The 24632-nt window shown below is 48.0% G+C and overlaps 1 protein-coding gene across 1 annotated transcript; it reads right to left on the bottom strand.

Moving 5' to 3' along the window:
* Positions 1-213: 213 nt before the first annotated feature.
* On the bottom strand, positions 214-1146 carry LOC148219364 (olfactory receptor 14J1-like). Its single transcript, XM_088157693.1, has one exon. It carries the CDS (start codon positions 1144-1146, stop codon positions 214-216), a length of 933 nt encoding a protein of 310 aa, XP_088013819.1.
* Positions 1147-24632: the final 23486 nt, after the last annotated feature.

The following is a 24632-nucleotide window of genomic DNA, read 5'->3' on the forward strand; positions in this document are numbered from 1 at the left end:
CCTGAGAGCAAAAATCCCCATTAAAAGAGTCTAGGGCCACAGCAGAGGTGGAGAGAACCAAAATGAGAAATAGCACATTGTGGACAATAGCACATTATTGTGGACAATATTAAAAAACTAGAACACAGAAAAAAAAGAAAAAGCCAAAAGCAAACCAAAAAGAACAATAAAAAATTATTTTTATTACAAGTGATTTCTTAATTTGCCTGTAATTTAATGTTTCTGAGATCTTCCAGTCATCAGTGTCCACACTGCCGCCTTGAGCTCCTGGTTCCTCAGGCTGTAGATGAGAGGGTTCAGGGTTGGAGGCACCACTGAGTACAGAACTGACAGTGACAGATCCAGGGATGGGGAGGAGATGGAGGGGGGCTTCAGACTGGCAAACATGCCAGTGATGAGGAACAGAGAGACAACGACCAGGTGAGGGAGGCAGGTGGAAAAGGCTTTGTGCTGTCCCTGCTCAGAAGGGATCCTCAGCACAGCCCTGAAGATCTGCACATAGGAGAAAACCATGAACACAAAACATCCAGAAGCTAAACAGCCACTAACAGCAAGAAGCCCAAGTTCCCTTAAGTTTGAGTGTGAGCAGGAGAGCTTGAGGATCTGTGGGATTTCACAGAAGAACTGGCCCAGGGCATTGCCCTGGCACAGGGGCAAGGAAAATGTATTGGCCGTGTGCAGCAGAGCATTGAGAAAGCCACTGGCCCAGGCAGCTGCTGCCATGTGGGCACAAGCTCTGCTGCCCAGGAGGGTCCCGTAGTGCAGGGGTTTGCAGATGGACACGTAGCGGTCGTAGCTCATGATGGTCAGGAGGGCAACCTCTGATCCAAGGAAGAAGACAAGCATAAAGAGCTGAGCAGCACATCCTTCATAGGAGATGTGTCTGGTGTCCCAGAGGGAATTGTGCATGGCTTTGGGGACAGTGGTGCAGATGGAGCCCAGGTCAGTGAGGGCCAGGTTGAGCAGGAAGAAGAACATGGGGGTGTGCAGGTGGTGGCCGCAGGCTACGGCGCTGATGATGAGGCCGTTGGCCAGGAGGGCAGCCAGGGAGATGGCCAGGAAGAGGCAGAAGTGCAGGAGCTGCAGCTGCCGCGTGTCTGCCAATGGCAGCAGGAGGAAGTGGCTGATGGAGCTGCTGTTGGACATTTCCTGTGTCTTGGCATGAGGATCTGTAAAATAAATAATCATAGAATAGTTCAGTTTGGAGAGGACTTGAAATATCCCAGCCCAACTTGGTGGCTCTTTTGCCCCACTGCCTGCCCAGGGCTCTGCTGCCTGGAGCTGTCCCTGCCAGCAGCTGCTTCCCTGTGCCCAGGGCTGGGCCCTGCCAGTGCTGCCAGAGCCCAGCCCAGCCCTGGGGGCTCAGCTCTGCCCTGCAGACCCCTCCCGGCACAGGGCACTGCCAGGGCCAGCTCTACCTCTGCAAGCTCTGATGGCAATGTCACTGCAATCCTGAGGAGGCTGAAAAAGCAACATTGATGCCACCTTTAAGGACCCTTATGCTGCTTTTTATTCTTTGCTTGGTTTTTTGAGATTTAAGAGAATTTTTAAAAATTTTTCCCAATCTGAACTGAGAGATGAATATCAGTGTTCAATTTCCCATTCAGGCAACCCAGGGCAGTAGATTAAAAAGCAGGATTTTCCCTTTTATGCAGCCCCTGCCTCACCGTACTCCATGTATAATCTGTTTGGAACTGTTGTAGATTTAAATGTCATGCTGCTAGCAGCCCTGAACAATGGAGCATCTTCACCACACAAGGAGAACATATCCAAGCCTTACCAGCTGTTTCCCTCCACCCAGACCTTGTCCCCCAGTGCTGGGAGCAGCTCCCAGGGCTGGCTGAGAGCTGTCCCTGGCAGGCAGCAGAGTCCCTGCCCCAGCACAGTGCCCTGGGCTGCAGGACCCTGCTCTGCACGACAGCCCTGGGCACCCCTGGCTGCTCTACACAAGAGATCATCAGAGAATGTACTCACACAGTCTGCAGGCATTGGGATGTTCCAGCTTTAGGAGATCACTGCAGGAGCTGCAGCTGCATTGTCCTGCAGCCAGAGGCTTCCTGTGTCAAGGGCTGGGAGTGATTCTGCCCCAGTCACTTGTGAGCATCTTCCCAGCCCTGACTGATTGAAGCTCTCTGTGCCTCTGTGCTGTGCCTGGGGTGGCTGCAGGCACTGCCCCAGCCCTGTTAGGCTGGGAGAAGAGCTGCTCCTCAAGAGAAATGTGTTTTTGAAGCTCTTCTTGGTTGCCAGGATCATCTTCTGTGCCAGGAGCCCAGCCCAGCTCAGCAGCACAGACACAGCACAAGGATTTTAATGAATCTTTTGGGGTTTGTGCTGAGACTCTGAACATCAATCCCTGAGAGGGAGCTGAAGAAACCTCTCAAGAACTCTAAGTCATAATCCAACTCCAAAGTTTCTTGAAGATTTAATGGGTCCCACTGAGGTACACCACTGAGAAAGTGGCACCAGGCTCCAGTTAGAGCAGGAAATAGGAGGCAGAGATGACAAGTAGGGACATAGAGAAGCCAATTCCTGGTGTTCTGGGGCACAGCAGTGTCTCTGCCACCAAGCGCTGGGAGGAGACGCCTTGTCCTGAGCCACTGGGGCCTCCTGGCACAGCCCCAGCAAGGCTGGGCACTGTCACCCCTTGTCCTGCCCTCAGCATCCCCCCACATCCCAGTGGCCTCAGGGATCTGCTGGGACGAGTCCCTGGGGAGCCTTGGTCAGGAATGGCCCTGGGGGCTCCTTCATGCTCCCAGGGACTGCAGGTTTTTCACAGGACTTTGGGTTTTGCTTTTGCCTTGGAATCTCTGAGACCTTTGTGCAATCATGGCCTCCAATTATCTGCTTTAATGAGTCCCTTGAGAGCCTTTGTCAGTAACAACACTCAGTGGGGCTCATTAATGCTTCAAGGCACTCAGGGTTAATTTTAAGTTCTACTTTTTGACACTGAGTCTCTGAGAGGTTTGTGCAGTGACAGCTTCCAATTATCTGCTTTAATTAGTCCCTTGAGAGGCTTTGTCAGTAATGATGCTCAGAGGGGCTCATTAATCCTTCAAGGTACTCTGTTTTTTTAAGGTACTTAGAGGTGCCCTTTTGAAACCAAGTCTTTTAGTAGTTTATTCAATGATGCCTCCAATTATCTGCTTTAATTAGTCCCTTGAGAACTTTGTACTGACACTCAGTGGGGCTCATTAATACTTTGAGCTACTCAAGGTTTTAAAGGTACTTTGGATTTTCCTTTGGATTTCCCTTTCTCTCTGAGTTTCTGAGAGGTTTTTGGGCAATCATGGCCTCCCATTCTCTCCTCCAAGAAGTCCAGGAGGAGCTTTTGTTGGGGATGGATCTCGTTGGGACCCATTAATGCTTTGAGGCACCTTGGGTTTTTTCTTCTGCCTTTGACTCCTGGAAAGGTTTGTCCAATCTCCTCTCAGGCCTTGAGGTTCAAGGGCTCAGCACCAAATGCACCACGGGGCTGACTGGGATCAAGCAAGTCCTGACAAACCATGGTTCTGCCTTGATTTCCCTCTGGTCTGGGGCAGTTCATTAGGAAGTTTTTCAACGCCAGTTATGGAGAAATTATTCAAAGAGCTTCTAAGAATTATGTATTCTTATTTTCAAGGGTGTATCTTATTACAGTTCTCTTTAGAGCAGAGGTGATTGCAGCATTCTGTGTTTGATATTGATGCAGGGTGTCCCCTCAGGAGGTCTGGCCTGCTCACAGAAGCTGTGCCTTGAGGTCTGAGCCAGTGTGGACAACCTTGCTCCACATTCCCCAACCCCATCCTGTCTGTCCTCACTCACCTGGGACCTGCTTTGCTTGGAGAACTGGCTGCACTCCAGCAAAAAGGGGTTTTCCTGGGTTTTTTTTGGCAGCAATCTAATAGTCCTAAGTTTCCCCACTGCAAAAAGACAGACTCCTCAGGTGTGTGCCAAGCCCAAGGTGCCACCAAGGAGGTTCCCCTTTCCCAAGGTAGAACCCTGTAAGGATTATTACAGACCTTTGGACTCCCTGGTTCCCTGAGGCTTTGCAGTGTCACAAAAGCCCTTTGGTTCCATCAGGTTCTGTACTGTCACAATGGAGATTTGGGTCCATTGGGTCCCATGGAGTCACAATGCTCTTTTTGGTTCTATGAGGCCTTGATCTGTGACAATGGACTTTTGGTTCCATGAGTTTCTCTACTCAACAATGGCCTCTGGAGTTCCAAAGTGTCACAACAGACAATTGGTTCCATGCTGTTCCTCAGTTTCAAAATGGAATCTTTGGTTCCACGAGGCCTCACAGTGTCACCATGGTCTCCTTGGTTCCACAAGGCCGTGCAGTGTCACAATGGCTCACAGGTTTCATGAGGCTCCACAATGTCACAGTGGCCCCTTGGTCCCATGAGTTTCCCCAGTGTCACAATGGTTCCTTGGCTCCACGTGGCCCTGCTGTGTCACAATGAGCTCTTGGTTCCCAGGGGTCCCACAGTGTCACAGGGTCTCCTTTTTCCAGCAAACCCCACTGGCAGGGCCAAATGCCTGGGAAGAAGGAGGAGAAGGGGACATTTGGAGTGATGGTTTTTGTCTTCCCAGGGCACAGTGACGTGGGCTGGGGCCCTGCTGTCCTGGAGATGGCTGAACACCAGCCTGCCCATGGAAGGGCTGAGAGACAACAACCTCTGTGCATGGAACTGCAACAGCAGAGAGCTCAGGCTGAAGGCTGGGTTTAAAAGACTGTCACCAGCACAGGAACCATCAATGTGAGAGGAAAGATGTGTGCTCATGTCTTTCCAAATCATTTGGTGGGTGAAGGGATGGGTGTTGAGGTGTTTGAAATGGGTTGTAACATTTCTACTGACTTTGGGCAGCAGGTTTGTTACCGGGCCCAGCCAGCTTGGCTCCTGACACAGACAAGGGTTTTCACTGGTTTGTACTGGTTTTTACCTATTTTCCTGGTTTGTTGCTATCCATACTGGTGTTTTCTGGTCCCTACTGGTTTGTACTGCTTACTACAGGTTTGCATTACACAGTTGGATACTGCTTTTTAGTGGTTTTTACCACTTATACTGGTCTATACTGGTCCATACTGGTCCATACTGGTTTATACAGGTTTCAGGGTGCTGTTTGAGCTGTTGTTCATAGGGCAGATCCTGGGCTGAATCCCAAATCCTACGGGGTGTGGCACCACCAGGGCTGGGTGCTCAGCCACGCTGCAGCGCCCCCTGCTGGCTGGGAGGAGCAGGCACTGTGCGAGCACCTCCTGGTGGCCGACCCCTGCAACTGTGAGTGCCTTGTACTGGTTTGTACTGGAATGGGGTCCAGGAGGTGCTGGGATGGGGCTGGGGTTCCTGGGTTGCACTGGGTTATACTGGGAGAGAATGTGTGAGCGTCCGGGAGGACCTAGCACTGTGTGTACTGGTTGTACTGGTTTATACTGGTTTGTACTGGTATAGGGTGCTGGGGGATTACTGATTTGTACTGGGTTATACTGGATTATACCAGGATGGCGTGCTGGGGGTTACTGGGTTGTACGGTTTGCAATGGGATGGGGTGCTGGGGGGTAATTGACTTGTACTGGGTTCTCCTGGGAAAGCGAGAGGGGTGTGTGAGTGCCCTCTGCTGGCTGGGAGGACTTGGTGGCCCACTCTGAGTTATACTGGGTTATACTGGTTTATATTGGGATGGGGTTCTGGGGGTGACTGGGTTATACTGGTTTACACTGGGATGTGTGGTCCTGGGGGACACTGGGTTGTAGTGGTTTATACTGGATTATACAGGGATATTCTGGACTTTACTGGGCTAAACTGGGGTGCACTGGCTTATACTGGGAAGGGGCTTAGGGATGCATGGCACTCCACTGGGAGCAACTTCTGGGGATGCTGGCCTTACTGATTTATACTGGGATGGGGCCTGAGACCTACTGGGAGTGACTTCAGGTTGTGCTGGCCTTACTGGTTTATACTGGGAGCTGTCGCCATGGGCTCAGGGGTGGCTCCCAGTGCTTACTGGTTTATACTGGTGCCCACCCAGTATAAACCTGGGAGCCCCAGGACCACACTAGGAGCCCCTAGACTACACTGTGAATGGGTTTGGATGCATAAGGCCTTACTGGTTTATACTGGGAGCTGCTGCCACAGGCCTCAGGAGCTCAGGAGTGGCTCCAAGTGCTTACTGGTTTATACTGGTGCCTTCCCAGTCCACACCTGGGAACACTGGTAGGCACTTGCAGTCCGGCAGGACCTCAAGGCCAATCTGACCTTCACCAGGGCCCTTCTGAGCCACAGCTTCTCCAACTTCTCAGCCTGGCAACACTGCCTGGGGCTGCTGATGCCCACCAGGAACTATGGCAAGGGCACTGCCCCCTGGAAGGCTGGAGGAAGGTGAGGGATTCCCCAGAAAAACTCCAACAATTTTGCAGGATCTTCAAAATTCTCCAGCCCCTCCTTTGCCTAAAGTTGGAGCTGGTGGGTTTTGTTGGGTTGAATGGGTAGACCTGGTTTCCCTAAATCCCTAATGACTTTAATGGGTAGACCTGAACTCCTGGATACCTGGGTTTCCCCTCTGAGACACTGGGGCTTCCCCCGCTGCCCCCCTGAGATTTCGGGGTGCCCCCTTGCCCATGCCAGAGCTGGAGCTGCTGCAGAATACCATCTTCACCAACCCCATGGGCCAAATCACCTGGCTGTACCTGATCTGCATCCTCTCCTGAGGTAACTCAGGCTTCTCTCCCACGCCTGATATGCTCACCTGGAGTTTTGGGGTACCCCCTGAATGTTGGGGTGCCCCCGACAGCCCTGCAGCTGCCAAGGGTCATCTGTGTCCACATCGACTGGGAGGACAGTGGCCATCATCTTCTCTTGGCCTGTCAGGGTGTCACTTGGGTGTCCCAAAATTTACCTGGATAGCCCCAGAAGTTATCTGGATACATCTGGATACTGCCCAAAATCACCTGGATCCCATCCAACAATCACCTGGGTATCTCCAAAAATCACCTAGGTACCCCCAGAAATCACCTGGATACACCTGGGTACCCCTTGGACACCTGGATCATGAAAAACCCCTGGGCCCCCCCAAAACTAGTGTCTCAAACATCCTCCTTGCTTTGATTGGGTAGACCTGGTGCCCCTAAACTCCTTTGCCTTTAAAGGATAAACCTGCTGTCCCTAAATTCCTATTGATTTCAATGGCTTACACCTGGAGTCCTGTTTATCTCCATTTATCTCTACAAATCCCATCCCAGTGTTCCCAAATTTTCTCCAGTGCTCCCAGTCACCCCAGTGTTCCCCCTTAGCCCTTCCCAGTGCTCCCAGTTTAAACAGTAACTCTTCCCAATCAAGCCCAATCAATTGGGTAGACCTGGTATCCCGAAATCCCTATTGACTTTACAGGGGTAGACCTGGTGTCCTTCAATCGCCTTTGACTTCTGTGGGCAGAGCTGATGTCCCAACATTTTTGGTGCTAAAATTACCAATTTTGGGCTCAGAATTCCCAGATTTCAGTCTGAGAATGGAAATTCTTGGGCTTACCTGGAGGCACAGCTCCAGCATGGACCACAGGTGAGGGATCAGGGATTTGGGATTGGCCTCCAGGAATTCATCCAGGATATCCAGAGCATTGGCACTATGATCCTGGAGTGGAAATTCCCAGAATTCAGCCCACTATTTCCCCCAAATTAACTCAAATTTCCCCATTTTAAGACCAAATTTCAGCAGAAGCCCATTGACTTCAATGGATAAACCAGGTGTCCCTAAATCCCTATTGACTTTAATGGGATACACCTGGTGTCCATAAGTCCCTATTGATTTCATTAGTCGTGTCTGATGTCAAAAAATGTGCATTGGGACATTGATATAGTAAGAGAATGAGCAACTGAGAGACGTTGTAAAAGATGGTTTATGGCCTCATGGTGTCAGTCTCATAGGAGGGTGAGACATTAAAGGTGTTACATCCAACACCATAATATCAGAAGCCTCCTCATTCTTAGTTACAATGCTTTATGTTCATTTTTAGCCAATCAAATACTTGTGTGAAGTTTGCCAGCATCCTTTTACACCAATCATTAATTGCTTTCCTTCTCATGGCTTTGCAGTAATGTGCAATTTTTCAACCAATCCTATAACACTTCACCAACCTACACTAATATACCTTAAACTTCTAATTAACTTTATAACAGATTCTATTGCTAAACTTGAAAATCTTGTACTATCTTACTTAACAAACTGCTTTGCTTTCATAATGCATATTTCTGTTTGCTTAAAATATATTTCTACTTAAAATAAAAACTTATATTCTTGTTTTATATCTATTTTACTTTTCATGCTCAGATTGCCCAAGAGTTCTCCAAGGTCTTAGGTCAAAGCTTGTATCCATCTCAGTCTCTGAGCCTGTATGCACAAGGCCCTGAGAGCTCTCTGTGCCTGCATTTCCCACACCACCTGTCATCTCTGCCTCCAATTTCCTGCTCACACTGGAACCTGGGGGCACGTTCTCAGTCACAGCCCTCAGCGAGACACATGAATTGTGTCAGAAACTTTGGAATTCGATTCTGACTGAATTCTTCAGAGGTTTCCTATAAAACAACGTTTCTGCCTTGATTTCCCTCTCATCTGATCCAGTTCATTTGGAAGATTTTTAACTCCAGTTTGGGAGAAATATGACAAAGGACTTCTTAGAAATATCCATTCCCATTTTCAAGGATGTATTTTATTACTCTTCTCTTTAGGGCAGGGGTGATTGCAGCACTCTGTGATTGATATTTGTGAGAAATGGATTTGTAAAGGATTCTCAAAGCCTGACTGAAAGCTCACACAGTCTTGTACATCTGGATGCAAACTCTGAGATAAGGTGTGCTGACTCAGAATGGCCCTGGAATAGAGAAGACATTGCTGAGAGAGAGATTGAACTAGAAACAAGTTTCAAACAATGGCCTTGCAAAAAGATCAGATATTTTTGAGAATTAGAAGTGTGAAAGAGGCATTGTGGCAAGGCTACGTGGAGTAAAACACTAGGTGATTGGTGTTAGGATTATTAGCACCACTGTACGGCAAAAGCTAATAGGCTGGAAAACATAAAATATTGCAAACAGCAAATAAATTGGCTTCAAATAGAATGGCATAGAGATTTACATCTTTTATGTTTCACCCTTCAATGAGACTGATAATGGAATAAAATCTTTTTAAAACCCGTCTCAGTTGCCCCATCTCTGTAGAGATGGGATTTTCCAACAAAGCTGTGTCCCTGGACATGAGTCTCTGAGAGGGAGCTGAAAGAAAACTTCTCAAGAACTCAAGGTCAGACTCAAACTCCAAAGTTTCTTTAACTTTAATGGGTCCCAATGAGGGATATGACTGAGAAAGTGTCCCCAGGTTCCAGTTAGAGCAGAACACTGGAGGCACTGATGACAGGTGGGGACAAACAAGGGAAAGGTGTCTGTGATGCTGAGCAAACCTGGATGTGTTTCAGGAATGCAAAGGGCCAAGGGCTGAGCCCCAGCCCCTGGCAAGGCAGATCCTGTCCCTCCCTCATTGCTCAGGGCTCTTCCCGGGCCACTGGGCTCTGGGCATGTGCAATGCCAAGGGCAGCACCATGGGGCGGCCCCTGCCAGGCTGCTGAGCAGGGACAAGGAGGCAATGAGGCCCCAGCACAGCAAGGCTCACTTGTCCCCTGCTGGCCTCAGGCCCAGGGCCAGCCTGCATGGCCCAAGTGCTGCAGGAGTTGGCTGTGTCAGGGCCTTTCAGCTGCTGCCCATCCCTGTGCCCTCTGCAGCCCAGGCTGTCCTACGGTGTCCATGCCCTGCGCCTCTGTCCCTGCAGGCTGTCGTCATCCCCCGGCTGCCCCACCTCGCTGGCCCCTTCCTTTGCTGACAGCTCTGCCTCCTGCCTGCCTCTGCCTGGACACACAAAGCCTTGGGCTGCTCCAGACTCTTGATGGGGGATGTATTGCACCCCAGCCCTGCCCTGGGAGGGAAATTCCTTTCTCTTTGGGTCCAGTATGGACCTCTCCAGCTACACTTGGTGGCATTATTTCTATCTCAGGTTAATTTCCACTCTGAAAAAGAGATCCAATATATTTGAATCCACGTTTGTAATCCTCACAGTCCATCCTTGTTGTGTCCTCAGTCTCCATGCAACTGAACCAAAGACTTCCTAGCTCCCATAGAGTGATCATTTCCTTGGCCTCTGAACCATGTCCTGGGAGATCTCTGGGCCCTCCCAAAGGCGTTCAGCCTTGGAGATTTTGTGATTTAAGTCCAGGAATGGTTGAGTAACTTTTGACCTTAAGGTTTTATTGCCAGAATAATAGAGAATATGTATAAATTTAATGAGGGCAGATTTAGATTTTCCATACGGATGAAATATTTATGATGAGGGTGGCAGGACACTGGCACAGGTTGTTGCCCTCTGAATAGAAACCCCATCCCTGGAAGTGTCCAAGGTCAGGGGCTTTGTATTACCTGAATGAATTAAGGTAATTGACAGGGAGTTGGACCAGAGGCTCTTTTTGATCTCCTCTCACTCAAACCATTTGACAACTTTTTTATTCTTATATCCCCAACTGCTTCTCCACAGGGTACAGCCAGGGGGTGGTTGGGCTCTTCTTCCCAGGGAGCAGTTACAGGACAAGAGAATACAGCCCTAAGCTGTGCCAAGGGAGATTTAGGCTGGACATTAGGAAATATTCTTCACAAAAAGGGTGATGGAGCATTGGAATGGGCTGCCCAGGGAGGTGGGTGAGTCAGCGTCCCTGGAAGTGTTTCAGGAAAGACTGGATGTGGCACCGAGTGCCATGGTCTGGGTGACAAGGTGGTGTTGGGTGACAGGTTGGACTTGATGGTCACAAAGATCTTTTCCAGCCTGGGTGATTCTGTGATGATTGTGACACTGCAGGGCCCTGGGGAAGCCAGGTCCCATTGTGACACTGTGGGGCTAAATGGAGCCAAGGTCCATTGATGACTCTGGGTCATCGTGGAACCAAGGAGGCCACAGGGACACAGTGGGCTTTGTTGAACCAAGGGGCCATTGTTACACTGCAGGGACTTGTGGAACTAAGGAAACCATTTTGACACCTAGGTGCCCCCTGGAACAAAGGGCCCACTGTGATACTGCAAGGCCTCATGTACTTAGACACCACTGTGACCCTAACACTGCAGGGTGTCATGGCACCAAGAATCTATTGTGACACTGCAGGCTCTTGTGTCACCAGGGCTCCATTGTGGCACTGTAAAAACAAGGAATCCATTGTGGACCTCTGGAGCCTTATGGAATTCAAGGGCACCTGTGACTCCATGGGGCTAATGAAATCAAGAATACAGTTGTGACACTTTTTGGCCTCGTGGAAACATGAAGTCCATTGTGACACTGTGGAACCTCATGTAATAATGGGGCCATGGTGACACTGCAGGGCCCCACAGTACCAAGGGGCCAGTGTTACTCTTTGGGGCCTTGTGGAACCACGGAGACCACTGTGACACTGCTGGACCATGCAACAGAGCCCCAGTTTTTCAAAGGCACATGAGTGCCAGCCCTCAGGAAGCCATGGCCAACCAGATCTGTCTCTTCTGGCTGATTTCATTTGGGAATTTTCTTTGCATATACGGAAATTTGGAGGCTGAATACCAATTTTGGCACTGGACACCTGGAGGAGTTCTTTTCCATAGGAAGGAAAGCACAGAGCCCCAGTGCTTCAGGGGCAGATGAGAAGTGGCCCTGGACATACCAAGATCAGCTGGACTTGCCAGGTGGCCCCCAGGAGGCCCAGCCAGCCAGACCTGTTCAATGTTCACTTGGTTCCATGGGGCCCTGCAGTGTGACAATGTTCTCCTTGCTTCTGAAGCATCACAATGGCTCCATGCTGCCATGACACCTTGCAATGTCACTGTGGGTTCTTGGTTCCACAAAGCCTTGAAGTGTCACAATGGCTCCTTGGCTTCATGAGCACTCACTGTGTCACAATGGCTCCTCTGTGACACTACGGGCTCCACAAGGTCACCATAAACCCTTGGTTCCTTGGGGCCCTCAGGTGTCACAATGGTCTCCTTGGTTCCATGAGGCACCACAGTGTCACCATCGTGTCCTTGGACCCACATTGTCACAAGTGGCCCATGGTTCCAGGAGGTTCTGCAGTGTCACCACAGTCACTGTCAGAGGCTGGATGAGATCAATGTCCCAGACACCTCAGGATGCTCGGAATGCCCGAGTGGGGCCAGGGCCGGGTGAGGCCTGGGACTGTGGTGGGACAGAGCCCCGCCCCCAGCCCTGGCCTGGCACAGCTGTCAATCAATCACACAGCAGGGGTGGTGTTAACCCAGCTCTGATTGGCTGAGCTGTCAATCAGTCACACATCAGAGGTGATGTTAAGCCAGCTCTGATTGGCCAATCTGTCAATCACACAGTAGGGGCAGTGTTAACCCAGCTCGGATTGGCTGAGCTGTCAATCAGTCACACACTAGCAGCAGGTACAAACCCTGACTCTGATTGGGCAAACAACTGGAAATCCCACCCAAAGGGCGGGCCCATACAGGCTCAGGGGATTAAAAGCTGGAGCTCGAGGTCAGCTGTGGTTTGGATCCTGCTGTCTGCTGGGCTTCTTCTGTGAGCCATGCTGGAACTTGAGCAGCTGGTACCTGTATGCCTTTCTGTCTATGGATCTTCTGTGCTTCTGTTGTTCTCTATTTCTTTGTCTAATCCTACTTACCTGGAACATTTTTGGGTAATTTAACATCTTCAGGGTTAAAGGGTTTTAGGTTAAATGGTCTTGTGTTAATTAAGTTAATGCTATGAGAAGAGTTTTATGGTGAGCTGGAGCTTGTATAAATCCTTCTGCCCACGTTCTTTGATTGTCGATATTTTGCCAGTAAAATTTTATGTCATTTGGACCTCTTAGCTCAATTGGTTGGAGCAGAGTGCTTGTATCACTGAGATTGTGGGTTCAATCCCTGTGTGTGCCATTCACTCAAGAGCTGGACATAATGATCCATGTGGGTCCCTTCCTACCAAGAATATTCTTTGCATTTGGCCATGTTGAGAATACCTGGCTGGGGTTTCTCCTGTGCACCAAACTTGACTAAAGGAACATTTGGTCACCCCCAGCATTTCAGTGTCCTGGGGTGTTACAGCCCCCTAGGCTCACCATGGCCTCTTGTTTCCATCAGGCCCTGCTGTGTCACACTGGCCCTTGGTTCCATGAGCATCTGGAGTGTCACACAGCCTGATGACATTTGTCCTTGCTGCCTCTCCCATCCCACTGCCCCAGGAACAGCCCCGAGCCACCTGTGAGGGACAGGCCCTGCTGGGCCAGGCCTGGGCTCAGGCCTTGGCCTTTCTGCTTCCTCCACCCAGCCCAGGCCTTGCTCAGCATTGCAGTTCCCTGCTCACAGCCTCGGGCTCCTGCAATCCTGGCCTCAAGGATCTGCTCTCACCACTCCCTGGGGAGCCTTTGGCACTCCCTGCCCTCAGTGGGGCCACTGATGCTCCAAGGGACTTGGAGTTTTGCTTCTGACTCCTTGAGCAGCTTCTTCAACCTTCTCTCAGTGCCTGGGGGTCCTGGACTCAGCCCCAAATCCACTGTGAGGCTGATTAAAATACAGAAAGCCTTCAGGAGCTCTTTGTCTTACTTCAGGCTTGTGCAGCTGATTGGAGTCAGTTTGGAGTTCTATTAAGGAGGAAGATTTCAAAGTGAGCCTCATCACTTTTTTTCTTTAATCAAGTCAGTATTTTGATTTAAATTACAGTTCAGAGAAGAGCTGATAGAAGCATTTCCCAAGTGATCTTGACACTGAATGTCTCCTTAGGAGGTGTGGGCCCTCAGAAGAATGAGCCCCTTTCAGGCTGACCCTGTTTGGACAAGCTGCTCCTCACCCCCAGCCTCCCCATGTCTGACATTGCCCACCTGGGACTGACATCCCTGTGCCCTGCACCAGAACCTTGTCCCCTGAGCTCTGCAGATGGGTGTCCCTGCCCATTGCACCATGTCCCATCTGCTCTCCTCAGGGCTCTGCCTGCACACAGGCCCAGGAGAAATTTTCCTGTTTGTGAGGACAGAATGGAAAAGCCTGAGCAGGTTTCCTGAACAACAAACCCCACTGAGGAACCACATGCTCAGTCCAGGCTGTCTGCAATGATGTCACCTTTCTACAACGGACTATGTTACCAGAAATGATCTCTGCAAGCAGAATTCTGAGTCTTTCAGCTGAATTCTCTGTCCCTGTCCTTTCCCTGGGTCTTTGTTGTAGATGGAATCTGCTGGTGCCACCCTCACCTTTAATCTCACTTTTGAATGCAGACAGATGTTCCCAGGTGTGTTAAGCAGGATTTGCTCAATATTTATGCAAAACCTTTGTGTTCTGTTGCAGAGAAGGGGCCATTTTGACACTGAGGGGGTGACATGGAAGCAAGGAGTCAGTTGTGACAATGGGGTCCCGTGGAACCCGGGGCTATTGTTGCTCTGCAGAACCAACACAGCTGCTGGACCTTTCCTGATTTCGAGAATCAGGACTTGACACCAAAATTGTAGAGAGTGTTTCATTGCCAGCTGGGACACCTGGGGGGATATTTCCTCCAAACCACGTGTACCTGGTCCAGACAGGTTCCAGGTATAAATACACATTGATCCCACAAGCCCACACCTCCCTGCCCGCCCATCTCCACCTTCTCTCCCTTTGTATTATTGTTAGCTGCCACCCCTCCTGGTGGTTGTGTTTGGTGGTTTTTGGGATGAAGGCTTTATGTCTTCCTCAGTAATCACTGTTTGAGCTCTGCTTTTGGGCAGGTGCAGTGGAGGTTTGCCTCTCCCTCAGGCCAGCTTGTCCCACTCAAAACCACCTGGCTGGTCCTGGCTGGTTTCCGGAGCCACAGGTTTCTGCTTTGTTGGGATTGTACAATAGCTTGGTCTTGCTTTGCTGAGTTTTTGCCACATATTTTAATGTTTTTTCCTGGTAACTAATTTCCTATGTGGTTTGTTACATATGGTTAAGCTATGTGTTCTATTTCCCCTCTACCTGCTTAAACATATTATGCGCTTCTAAAATTATGAATTTTCAAAACCATAGATGTTCCCCATCTCATTTCCCCCCTTTTCTTCTAAATGATGCAAATTCTTTTGCTTTCTAAGATATCTATCATACTCTCTATGACTGTCTTTACCTAGTTAATTCGATAACAGGATAGGCATTGTAGCCATTCTTTGTGACTGTTTCAAATTCCAGAAAATCATTACCAAGAACAAAACTTAAACTCATCAGAACTAACAAAACTACTATCAGATGACACAATCAGTGTACAAACCCTGCTGCAGTAGGAGACCACCCAAAAAATACATCCCACCAGTGGTGAGATGTGTCTCCCTCCAACCTTCTATGGTCTCCTTATAGTCTGTCTCATGGTGTCTTGTGATCAAGATCTTCATTCCCATACTTCTCATTTCTTTCAGAATTTCCTGAAGATCTGTGTTTTAGTAGCTCTATAACTAGAGTGAGATTCATTCTTCTGGGCACAGGCAATACATCCTGCACAGTTGTCATGTTTGCCTTTATATACTGATGTGATACAACAGGTGCCCAATAGGAAGAATTGCACCCCTCAATTTTGGCCAAGTTACAAATGCACAAATCAGATTGTGTTTCCTTTATAATGAGCTCGTCCACTCTTATGGTGGGGCATGCTGTTCTGAGGCATACACAACCCTGACCTATATATACCAGCAAGGTTGTCTGGTTGACTGAATGGATTTTGAAGAGACAGATGCTTTGTTGTGGATCCAGGCAGATATCTCGGTCATTGTTGACATTTCCTTCACATACACACCTCAGTTGTTTTCTTGTGGCACATAGCTCTATGTTAATAATCTGCCACTTCCCTTTAACCTCTTGTGCCCATGTTGTATGTTCAGATAGATGTAGCACAGTTCCCTCATGGTTTAATTCTAAAAGCCTTGGTTTCACATCCCTCTATTTTAAGCCTGAATTCAGAACAGTTAGTGAAGCATGTGTCACAACATTCAGTACCAATTTGAATGGGTTTTATAAGTCACTGATGGAATCAGTCCTGAACAAATGCAAATTTGCATCCCCAGGCATCTTTCCCTGGCCAGACAGTTGTGTTTGATATTTGTAACACCTGCCACAGAGACTTAGGAGAGTCAAAGTCAGAAGCTTTCCCCTGACACACATAAATGCCAGTCCCATTGTATATAGGAGGTCTTGCACACATGTCTGCCATAGCCATGGCTATGATCATGAGAGCCACGGCTTTCCAGCTTGCACCTGCTTGATTCTCCATGGTGACTGTGAAGCCTTTTTGATTCCAGTGTGATGTATCTGTGCTGCTTGTTCTCTGATCTTGATGGCAGTGAAGGAGGTGAGGAGCACCTGGTATGGTCCTTCCTACTGTGGTTCCAAAGTCTTTTCTGTAAGAGACTTCACATACACACAATCTCTAGGTTGTACATTATGCACTGGTCCATCCAATCCCCTACACCAGCTTCTTTATACATGTTTCCTGATATTACTGACTTGTTTCCCTAGGGCCACCATGTATTCTGTTACTGTTTCTTCCCCTATTTGTGCTGATGTTCCCTTCTGTATTGCATAAGGTCGCCCATACGGGATCTGAAAAGGACTCAGCCTTTCCTCTGCCCTTGGTTTAGTTGGGATGTGTAAAAGGGCTAAAGGAAGGGATTGAGGCCAAGGCAGATTGACCTCCTGTCCTAATTTAACAATTTGCTGTTTGATGAAATGATTCATCATCTCCACTTGTCCACTTGACTGGGGATGATATGGGGTATGTAATTGCCAATCTACACCTGAAATATTACTAACCTGATGTACCACCTTTGCAATAAAATGGAGCCTTCTATCTGAAGAAATGGCAGCTGGACCCCCAAATCGTGATATGATCTCTTTTACTAATGCCTTGACCACTTTTCTGGCCTTAGCAGTTCTAGCAGGGAAAGCCTTAGGCCATCCTGAAAAGGTATCAGTTTATACCAGTAAATAATGAAACCCCCCTTGTCTTGGGAGTTCTGTGAAGTCCATTTGCCATAATTGGTCAGGTACATTTCCCTTCTCAATTTCACCCATTTCTGGCTTTGTTTTTAGGATTAGTCTGGAGGCAGAGATCACATTGTTGAGTTACCTGCTTCACTGTAGTGTATCAATTTCTAGCCATGATGTTCTGATTTAAGTGTTCATACACAGTCTGTGGTCCCCAGTGTCTTTTCCTATGCTCCTCCCTTATTACAAACCATATTAGATGGCCAGGTATGATTACCCTTCCTTCTGGGGTAGGGCTCACCCCTCTTTACTGTATGTCTCATCCAAATTTGTAATTAGCTTCAGATCCTCTTTGTCATAATTTGGTTTACCCTCAAAGGAGATTTTCCTGTCTGGGATTAGAGCTCCTTCCAACTTTACCTCTGTTTTTGCTGCTTCTTTTGCCTCCCTGTCTGCCAGCTCATTTCCTTTTTCTGATTCCAAGTATGCTTTTGATGTGCTCTGATGTGCATAATTGCTATTTTCTTTGGGAGCTGTTCTGCCTCCAGCAATTTCAGAATTTCTTCTGCATGTTCAGTGTTTTTCTTTTGAGAGTTCAGTAGCCCCCTTTCCTTTCAGATTGCTCCATAAGCATGCACAACCCCAAAAGTGTTCTTTGGATCCATGTCTATGTTCACATTCTCACATTGGGTCAATTCCAAGGCTCGGGTCAAGGCGTTTTTCACATTTTGTGCAGAGGTATTGACAGGCAATGGTTCTGACTCTATTACCCCATGGCTGATGGAGATGGCATATCCTGCATGCCTTTTGCCATTCAGGACATTGCTGCTTCTGTCCATGAACCAGTCCTCTGCATCTTCCACAGGAACATCCTTCAAATCCAGGCAGCTTGAGGATGTTGCTTCAATGGTTTCCAAGCAGTCATGGTGTACTGGTTCTCCTGTGTTTCCACTGAGGAAAGAAGCTGGATTGACAATGTTAGTGATCACAATCTCCACATCATCCTGTTCTACCAGTATGGATTGGTATTTCAGGAAGCTCTGTGGAGAAAGCCAGTACCTGCCCTTCACTTCTAATACTGCAGACACTGTATGGGACACCAACACAGTCATTTTTTTGTCCCAAAGTGAATTTTCAAACTTTCTGGATATTTAGCACTACTGCTGCTACCACATTCAGGCATCCTGGCTATCGTTTTGTGGTCACATCCAATTGCTTGGAGATGTAGGTGACTGCTCTGTGATATCTAAATCTTGTGCCAGTACTCCCAGGGCAATTCCCTGTTTCTCATGAGAAAACAAAAAGAAAGGCTTACCCAGTTCAGGGAGTCCCAGAGCTGGAGCTGACATCAGGGCTTTTTTCAATTGTTCAAAGGCTCGTGTGGCCTGTTTGTCCCATTGCAGATGCTTCTGTTCAGAGTTGATCAGTGCATACAGGGGTTGAACAAGCAACTGGTAATTATAGATCCAAAGGTGACACCACTCAGTCATTCTGAGGAAAGTTCTCAATTCTTTCACAGTCTGTGGTTTTGGTATTTGGCATAGAGCCTCTTTTCGGGCTTGCCCCACAATTCTTTGCCCCACGTTAATTTCATGCCCCAAGTAAGTGACTTCCTGCTGCATTACCTGGGCTTCCTTCTTAGACACTCGGTGCCCTTGGAGCCCCAAAGAGTTTTAGAGACTCACTGTCCAAGGCATGCAAGTGTCTTCTGTCTCAGTGGTGATCAGGATGTCATCTCTGTATTGTAGCAGTCTCCCCTTCCCGGGTGGGGTTTCCCAAGACTCGAGATCCTTGGCGAGTTGGTTGCCAAATATGGTGGGGAAATTCTTGAATCCTTGAGGCAGTACAGTCCAAGTGAGCTGGGTCCTTTGTCCACTTTTCCATTCAAAGGCAAATATCTTTTGGCTGGCTTCATAGAGAGGGAGGCAAAAGAAAGCATCTTTCAAATCTAAACCAGTAAACCAGGTTAGTTAAGGTGTCAATACTGTTAACAAAGTGTGTGGGTTTGCTACTACAGGACATAAATCCTCTGTTATTCTATTGACTGCTCTTAAATCCTGGACTACTCTGTACGTTCCATCAGGTTTGTGAACTGGTAATGTGGGAGTGTTAAAATCAGATTCACATTCCCATCACAGACCCCATTGCAAGAATTTTTCTATTACCAGCTGGATTCCTTCCCTCCCCTCTCTTTTTAAGGGATATTGTTTTATCTTTACTGGTCATTGTCCCTCTTTAAGCTTTACATCTATTGGTGATGCATTCTTAGCTCTTCCTGGCTTCTCAGTGGCCCACACACCAGGGTACATCTGGTTGATGCTATCTTCACTGATTTTTCCTTCTATGGGAACCTCCTTATTTGAATATATTCTTGAGTATCCACCTCCAGAGTCATCTTCCCCTTTTTCAAATCTGATTGTTGCACTCAATTGTTCAAGCAAATCTCTTCCAAGGAGTGCATGTGGTGAATTAGGCATGTATAAGAACTTATGCAAGCCTACTGGTTTTCCCAATTTATATTTTAGTGGTCCACAAAAATAAGCCTTGTCAGCTTGGCCAGTGGCTCCCTTAACCATGATATAATCTTCCCTCACCTGAGTTAAAGCTGTGTTTAAAATCGAACACATTGCCCCTGTATCAATTAAAAATTTTATTTGCTTTTGATCTTTTCCTTCCCCTATCTTCATTATAACCAAGGGATCAGCCAGGGAAGATCCCCTTGGTTCCTGTCAGTCTTCATTTACATTTGCCACTCCCCGTGCCCCTTTGTTTCCCTTTCCTCAGCGTTCTGGGCATTCGTTTTTTCAGTGGCCTAATTGCTCACATAGAGCACATTCTTTTCTTCCTAGGCGCCGAGGGGGAAGCCCCTTTTTAAAATTTTCATCTTCCTTTTAACTACTCCTATGACCCTTCCTTGTTTCCCCTTATTTCCTTCTTCTCGATTGCTAAACACCCTCCAGCCTTCACCCAATAATATTTCTAAGTTTCTTCCTTCAGTGGGTCTGAATTTCTGAAGTTTACATCTTCTATCACCGGTGGATTGACCTAAAAATGATGACACTAACTGCTGTATCCCGATATCTGATCTGGGTCCAAAGGTGTGCTATGATGCATTGTGTCTCAGCCTGTCTAAGAACCCAGGTGGTGACTCAAAGGGACCTTGTTTAATAGCATATAAAGCTGAGCAGTTAATAGATTTGGGGATGGCTTTCTCTCTTCCCTTTGCAATCCACTCCTGATATTCTTGTACCTTCTGTCTTCCTGCCATTCTATTCACATCCCACTTTGAATCCTTGGGGGGAAAGAATTCCTTTACATCCTCCCCCATGTCTTACAGTGCTCCTCAGCCAAATCCCAGGGTACCTTTGGGATCAGCTCTTTCTCTGTTTCTGTCATTGCATGTAACAGTAACTGTATAGCATTCCAATCCGGGTTATGTGATTTCACTATTAACCAAAAGTGTTCAGCTATACTTAGAGGGTCCTTTCTGTAATCCTTTACATTCCTTTTCCAGATTTCCAAATCATTGGTATTGAAGGGAACCTTTAGAAGCATCATTGCTCCATCTGGTCCCACTTCTTCTCTAAGAGGTGCCTGCAAAACTACTGGTGGTTCCCTGGCTTTGCCCTTGTATGGGAGGATGCTGGACTTCCCAGAGGTGTTGGAGTTTGATCTGGTGCCCTTCCTGGGCTCCCACCCAACTCGAGTGATGGAGGAGGGGAGATCATCCAGATCAGAGTCTTCTTCCTTATATACCCTGTTATTTTTAGTGCACTTCTGACCAAGACTACAGGCTGAGCAGCATCATTTTAATATATGTGAGACCCTTCTGTTTTCTCTTTCCATTGCTAGGATCAGTGGGTCTTGTGGAGGGTTAATACCACAATCCCTTTGCCATTCTGGGTGGCTCTGTAATGTGGAAAACATCTGCATATGGTGCCTCATCCCATTTTCCTTTCCATCTTAAAAACAACATTAACTTCAACATGGTGTTATAGTCCCATGTTCCATTTAATGGCCACTTTGCCCCATCTTCTGGTTTATACAGAGGCCACCATTGATTAGAGTATTTGATGAAAACCCTTTTGCTCTCCGTTTCTCCTGTCCCCACAACTTCCTTCCAGTGGGTTAGTATACATCCTAAAGGGCTCCTCCTAGGCACCTCTTTATTTTGCTGGGTCCTCATGATTTCTCTCCTTATTTCTCTTATCTCCTCTCCCAAACCTCTGCTGGCAATATTCTTTCACTTCCTCCCAGTGGTCATTGAAAACGTGCCAATCCTTGAGAACTGAATGACTCTTTCCCCAGATCAAATTCACAATCTCACACTCAACCTGTGTTAATTCCTGAATATGATGCCATGGGTCCGGGGTACACCTGGGGCATGTAGGTGTCCACCTCCTAGATCTGCAGTGCCACTTCCTTTTGCACCAATGACACTGTAGGAGGTCCCAGGCTGGATGCCACCTTGGTGTCCAAATTGCTGGTCCACACGCAAAGCAAAGAATTGGTCTAACCCTTCTAGGTTCCCTTTCGATTAGAGGTTGATCCCAATCAAAACTCAGATAACTATCTATGGAATCTGAGAATATTCCTCCCAAGTATACCTGCTCTACTCCCCCGTCCTCCCGTACCAACTGCACAAGTTTCCCTTGATCCCTCAAGAAATCGGGTGGCTCAATCTGGAGCAACCTAGAAAGGGCTTCCTCCTTGCTTGGTCGAGCCCTCTGCACTCACTCCGAGCTTCCATCACCTTTTTAACTCTGAGAGTTTCCAAAAAAAATCACTAATCTGTCATTGACAGTTAAAGACACAGGAGGGCAGCGTTACATCAGAAACAATAGAATCTCATGCCTCAGAAAAGAAATCTTAACTTGTTGCAATGACAGTTAATAACACAACAGGGCAGTGCTATATCAGATATTGCAGAGGTCCACTACAGAAAACAAAGCAGACATTACTCAAAATCCAAAATCTCCAGCACCAACATTAGAATGATGCAAACAAAAAACACCAACCACCATATAAAATACTTACTTCAACCACCCAACAACAAGCACAATTTACACAGAATATTTATGGCAGTTAGGGTTATAGCAGTGAGTTATGCTGTTAATAATACTGGTAACAACTTGGTTCCTGTTCAAGTTACCCCCCCAAACCTGCTAGTGGCCACCCTATGTGGTCAACAGAAACCCCTTTGCCAGCTTCCAAATCCCTTCCCCAAACCTGTCAGCTCTATGTGTTGGATGTCTCCGACACACTGTTAGCCATGTGCAGGCATCCCTAGTGTCTTACACGCTCACCTTATCTTGGGCCACCCCCAAAAATTTTGGTCAAACGTTCCTCTAGGCCATATAGGAGGTTGGTTGCTCATCCCTGCAGAGAGTGACCAGGGAGCAGAGGTCAGCTCCAGAAAAAGTCCAGGGTGCATTGGGATGTCGACGTCCCCTGTGCTCCAGCAGACAGACGAAGACCTTCTGGCTGGCTCAACAACTGATTTCGACAATCAGCACTTGACACTGCAATTGTAGAGAGTGTTTCATTAGCAGCACATGGGGGACACATGGGGGGTTATTTCTTCCAAACCACATGTACCTGGTCCAGACAGGTTCCAGGTATAAATACACATTGATCCCACAAGCCCACACCTCCCTGCCTGCCCATCTCCACCTTCTCTCCCTTTGTATTATTATTAGCTGCCACCCCTCCTGGTGGTTGTGTTTGGTGGTCTTTGGGATGAAGGCTGTATGTTTTCCTCAGTAATCTCTGTTTGAGCTCTGCTTTTGGGCGGGCACAGTGGAGATTTGGCTCTCCCTCAGGTCAGTTTGTCACACTCAAAACCACCTGGCTGGTCCTGGCTGGTTTCTGCAGCCACAGGTTTCTGTTTTGTTGGGTTTGTACAATAGCTTGGTCTTGCTCTGCTGAGTTTTTGCAATATATGTTATCTGAAAGTTTTTTCCTGGCAAATAAGTTTCTATATGGTTTGTTACATACCATTTCTGCTGTGTGATCTATTTCCCCTCTACCTGCTTAAGCAATCATAGACTTCTAAAGTTCTGAATTTTCAAAACTGTATATGTTCCCCATCTCCCTAGACCACACTGGGAGCCTCTAGACCGCACTGGGAGAAGGTTTGGGTGAATCAGCCCTTACTGGTTTATATTGGGAGCTGCTGCCACAGGTCTCAGGGGCTCAGGAGTGGCTCCCAGTGCTTACTGGTTTATACCAGTGCCCTCTCAGTCTATGCCTAGGAACACCAGTGGGTGCTGGCAGGCAGGCAGGACCTTGAGGCCGAGCTATCCTTTGCTGGGGCACTGCTGAGCTGTGACTTCTCCAACTTCTCGGCCTGGCACCACTGCCTGCAGCTGCCAGGGATTCCAGAAAGGGTAAGGCTGGGGCACTGCCCCACAAAAGGCTGAAGAAATGTGAGCAATTCCCCAGTAAAATTCCCACAATTTCACAGGATCCCCAAAATTTTCCAGGCCCTCCCTCCCCTAAAGTGGGAGGTGATGTGTTCTGTTGGGTTGAATGAGTAGAACTTGTGTCTTTAAATCCCCTTTAACGGGTACACCTGAACTCTAGTACACTTGAATATTCAGATATTGGGGTGTCCCTCACTGCCTCCTAGAGATTTTGGGATGCCCCCTTTGCCCCCCCAGAGCTAGAGTTGGTGCAGAACACTGTCTTCAGCAACCCCACAGACCAAAGCACCTGGGTGTACCTGCACTGCATCCTCTCCTGAGGTAACTCAGGGCTCCCTCCCAGCCTTGGGGCCCTCACCTGGGCTTTTGTTGGGGCTTTTTGCTGGGGCCTTTTTGATGAATGTTGGGGTGCCCCCCAATAGCCCCTTGGCTGCCAAGGGTCATCTGTGTCCACGTCGACTGGGAGAACGGTGGCCATCATCTTCTCCTGGCCCATCAAGGTGAGTCGGGACACTTGGGTGCCCCAAAATAGCCTGGAGATCCCCCAAAATTATCTGGGTACACCTGTGTACTCCCCCAAATCACCTGGATTACCCAAAAAATCACCTGGGTACACCTGGGTAGCCCTTGAACACCTAAATCACCCAAAACCCCTGAGGGCCCCCAAAACTGGTGTCCCAAAAATCTTCATTGCTTTGACTGGGTGGACCTGGTGACCCTGAATCCCCATTGATTTTAAAGGGTACATGTTGAGTCCTGTTTATACCCATTTATCTCTATAAATCCCTCCCAGTGGTCCAACTTATGACTCAGTGCTCCCAGTAACACCAGTGTCCCCCCCTTAGCCCTTTCCAGTGCTCCCAGTTGAACCACTAACCCTTCCCAATCAAGCCCTAATAATGGGTAGACCTGGTATCCCTCAATCCCCTTGGACCTCAATGGGTACACCCAATGTCTGAAAATTTTTGCTGCCAAAAATCCCAACTTTGGGCTCAGAATTCCCGGATTTGGGGCTGAAAACAAAGGTTTGAGGCTTAAGTGGAGGCACAGCTCCAGCACAGGCTGAAGGTGTGGGATCAAGAATTTGTGATTAGCTCCCAGGAATTATGGCAGGACTTCCAGAGTGTCAGCACCATGCTCCTGAAATGGAAATTCCTGGAATTCAACCCAGTATTTACCCCAAATTTCCCCATTTAAGCACCAAATTTCTGCAAAATCCCCGTTAACTAATTGGTAAACCT

Source organism: Sturnus vulgaris, unplaced genomic scaffold (assembly GCF_052056855.1).
Source record: "Sturnus vulgaris isolate bStuVul1 unplaced genomic scaffold, bStuVul1.hap1 Scaffold_153, whole genome shotgun sequence".
Lineage (NCBI taxonomy): Eukaryota > Metazoa > Chordata > Aves > Passeriformes > Sturnidae > Sturnus > Sturnus vulgaris.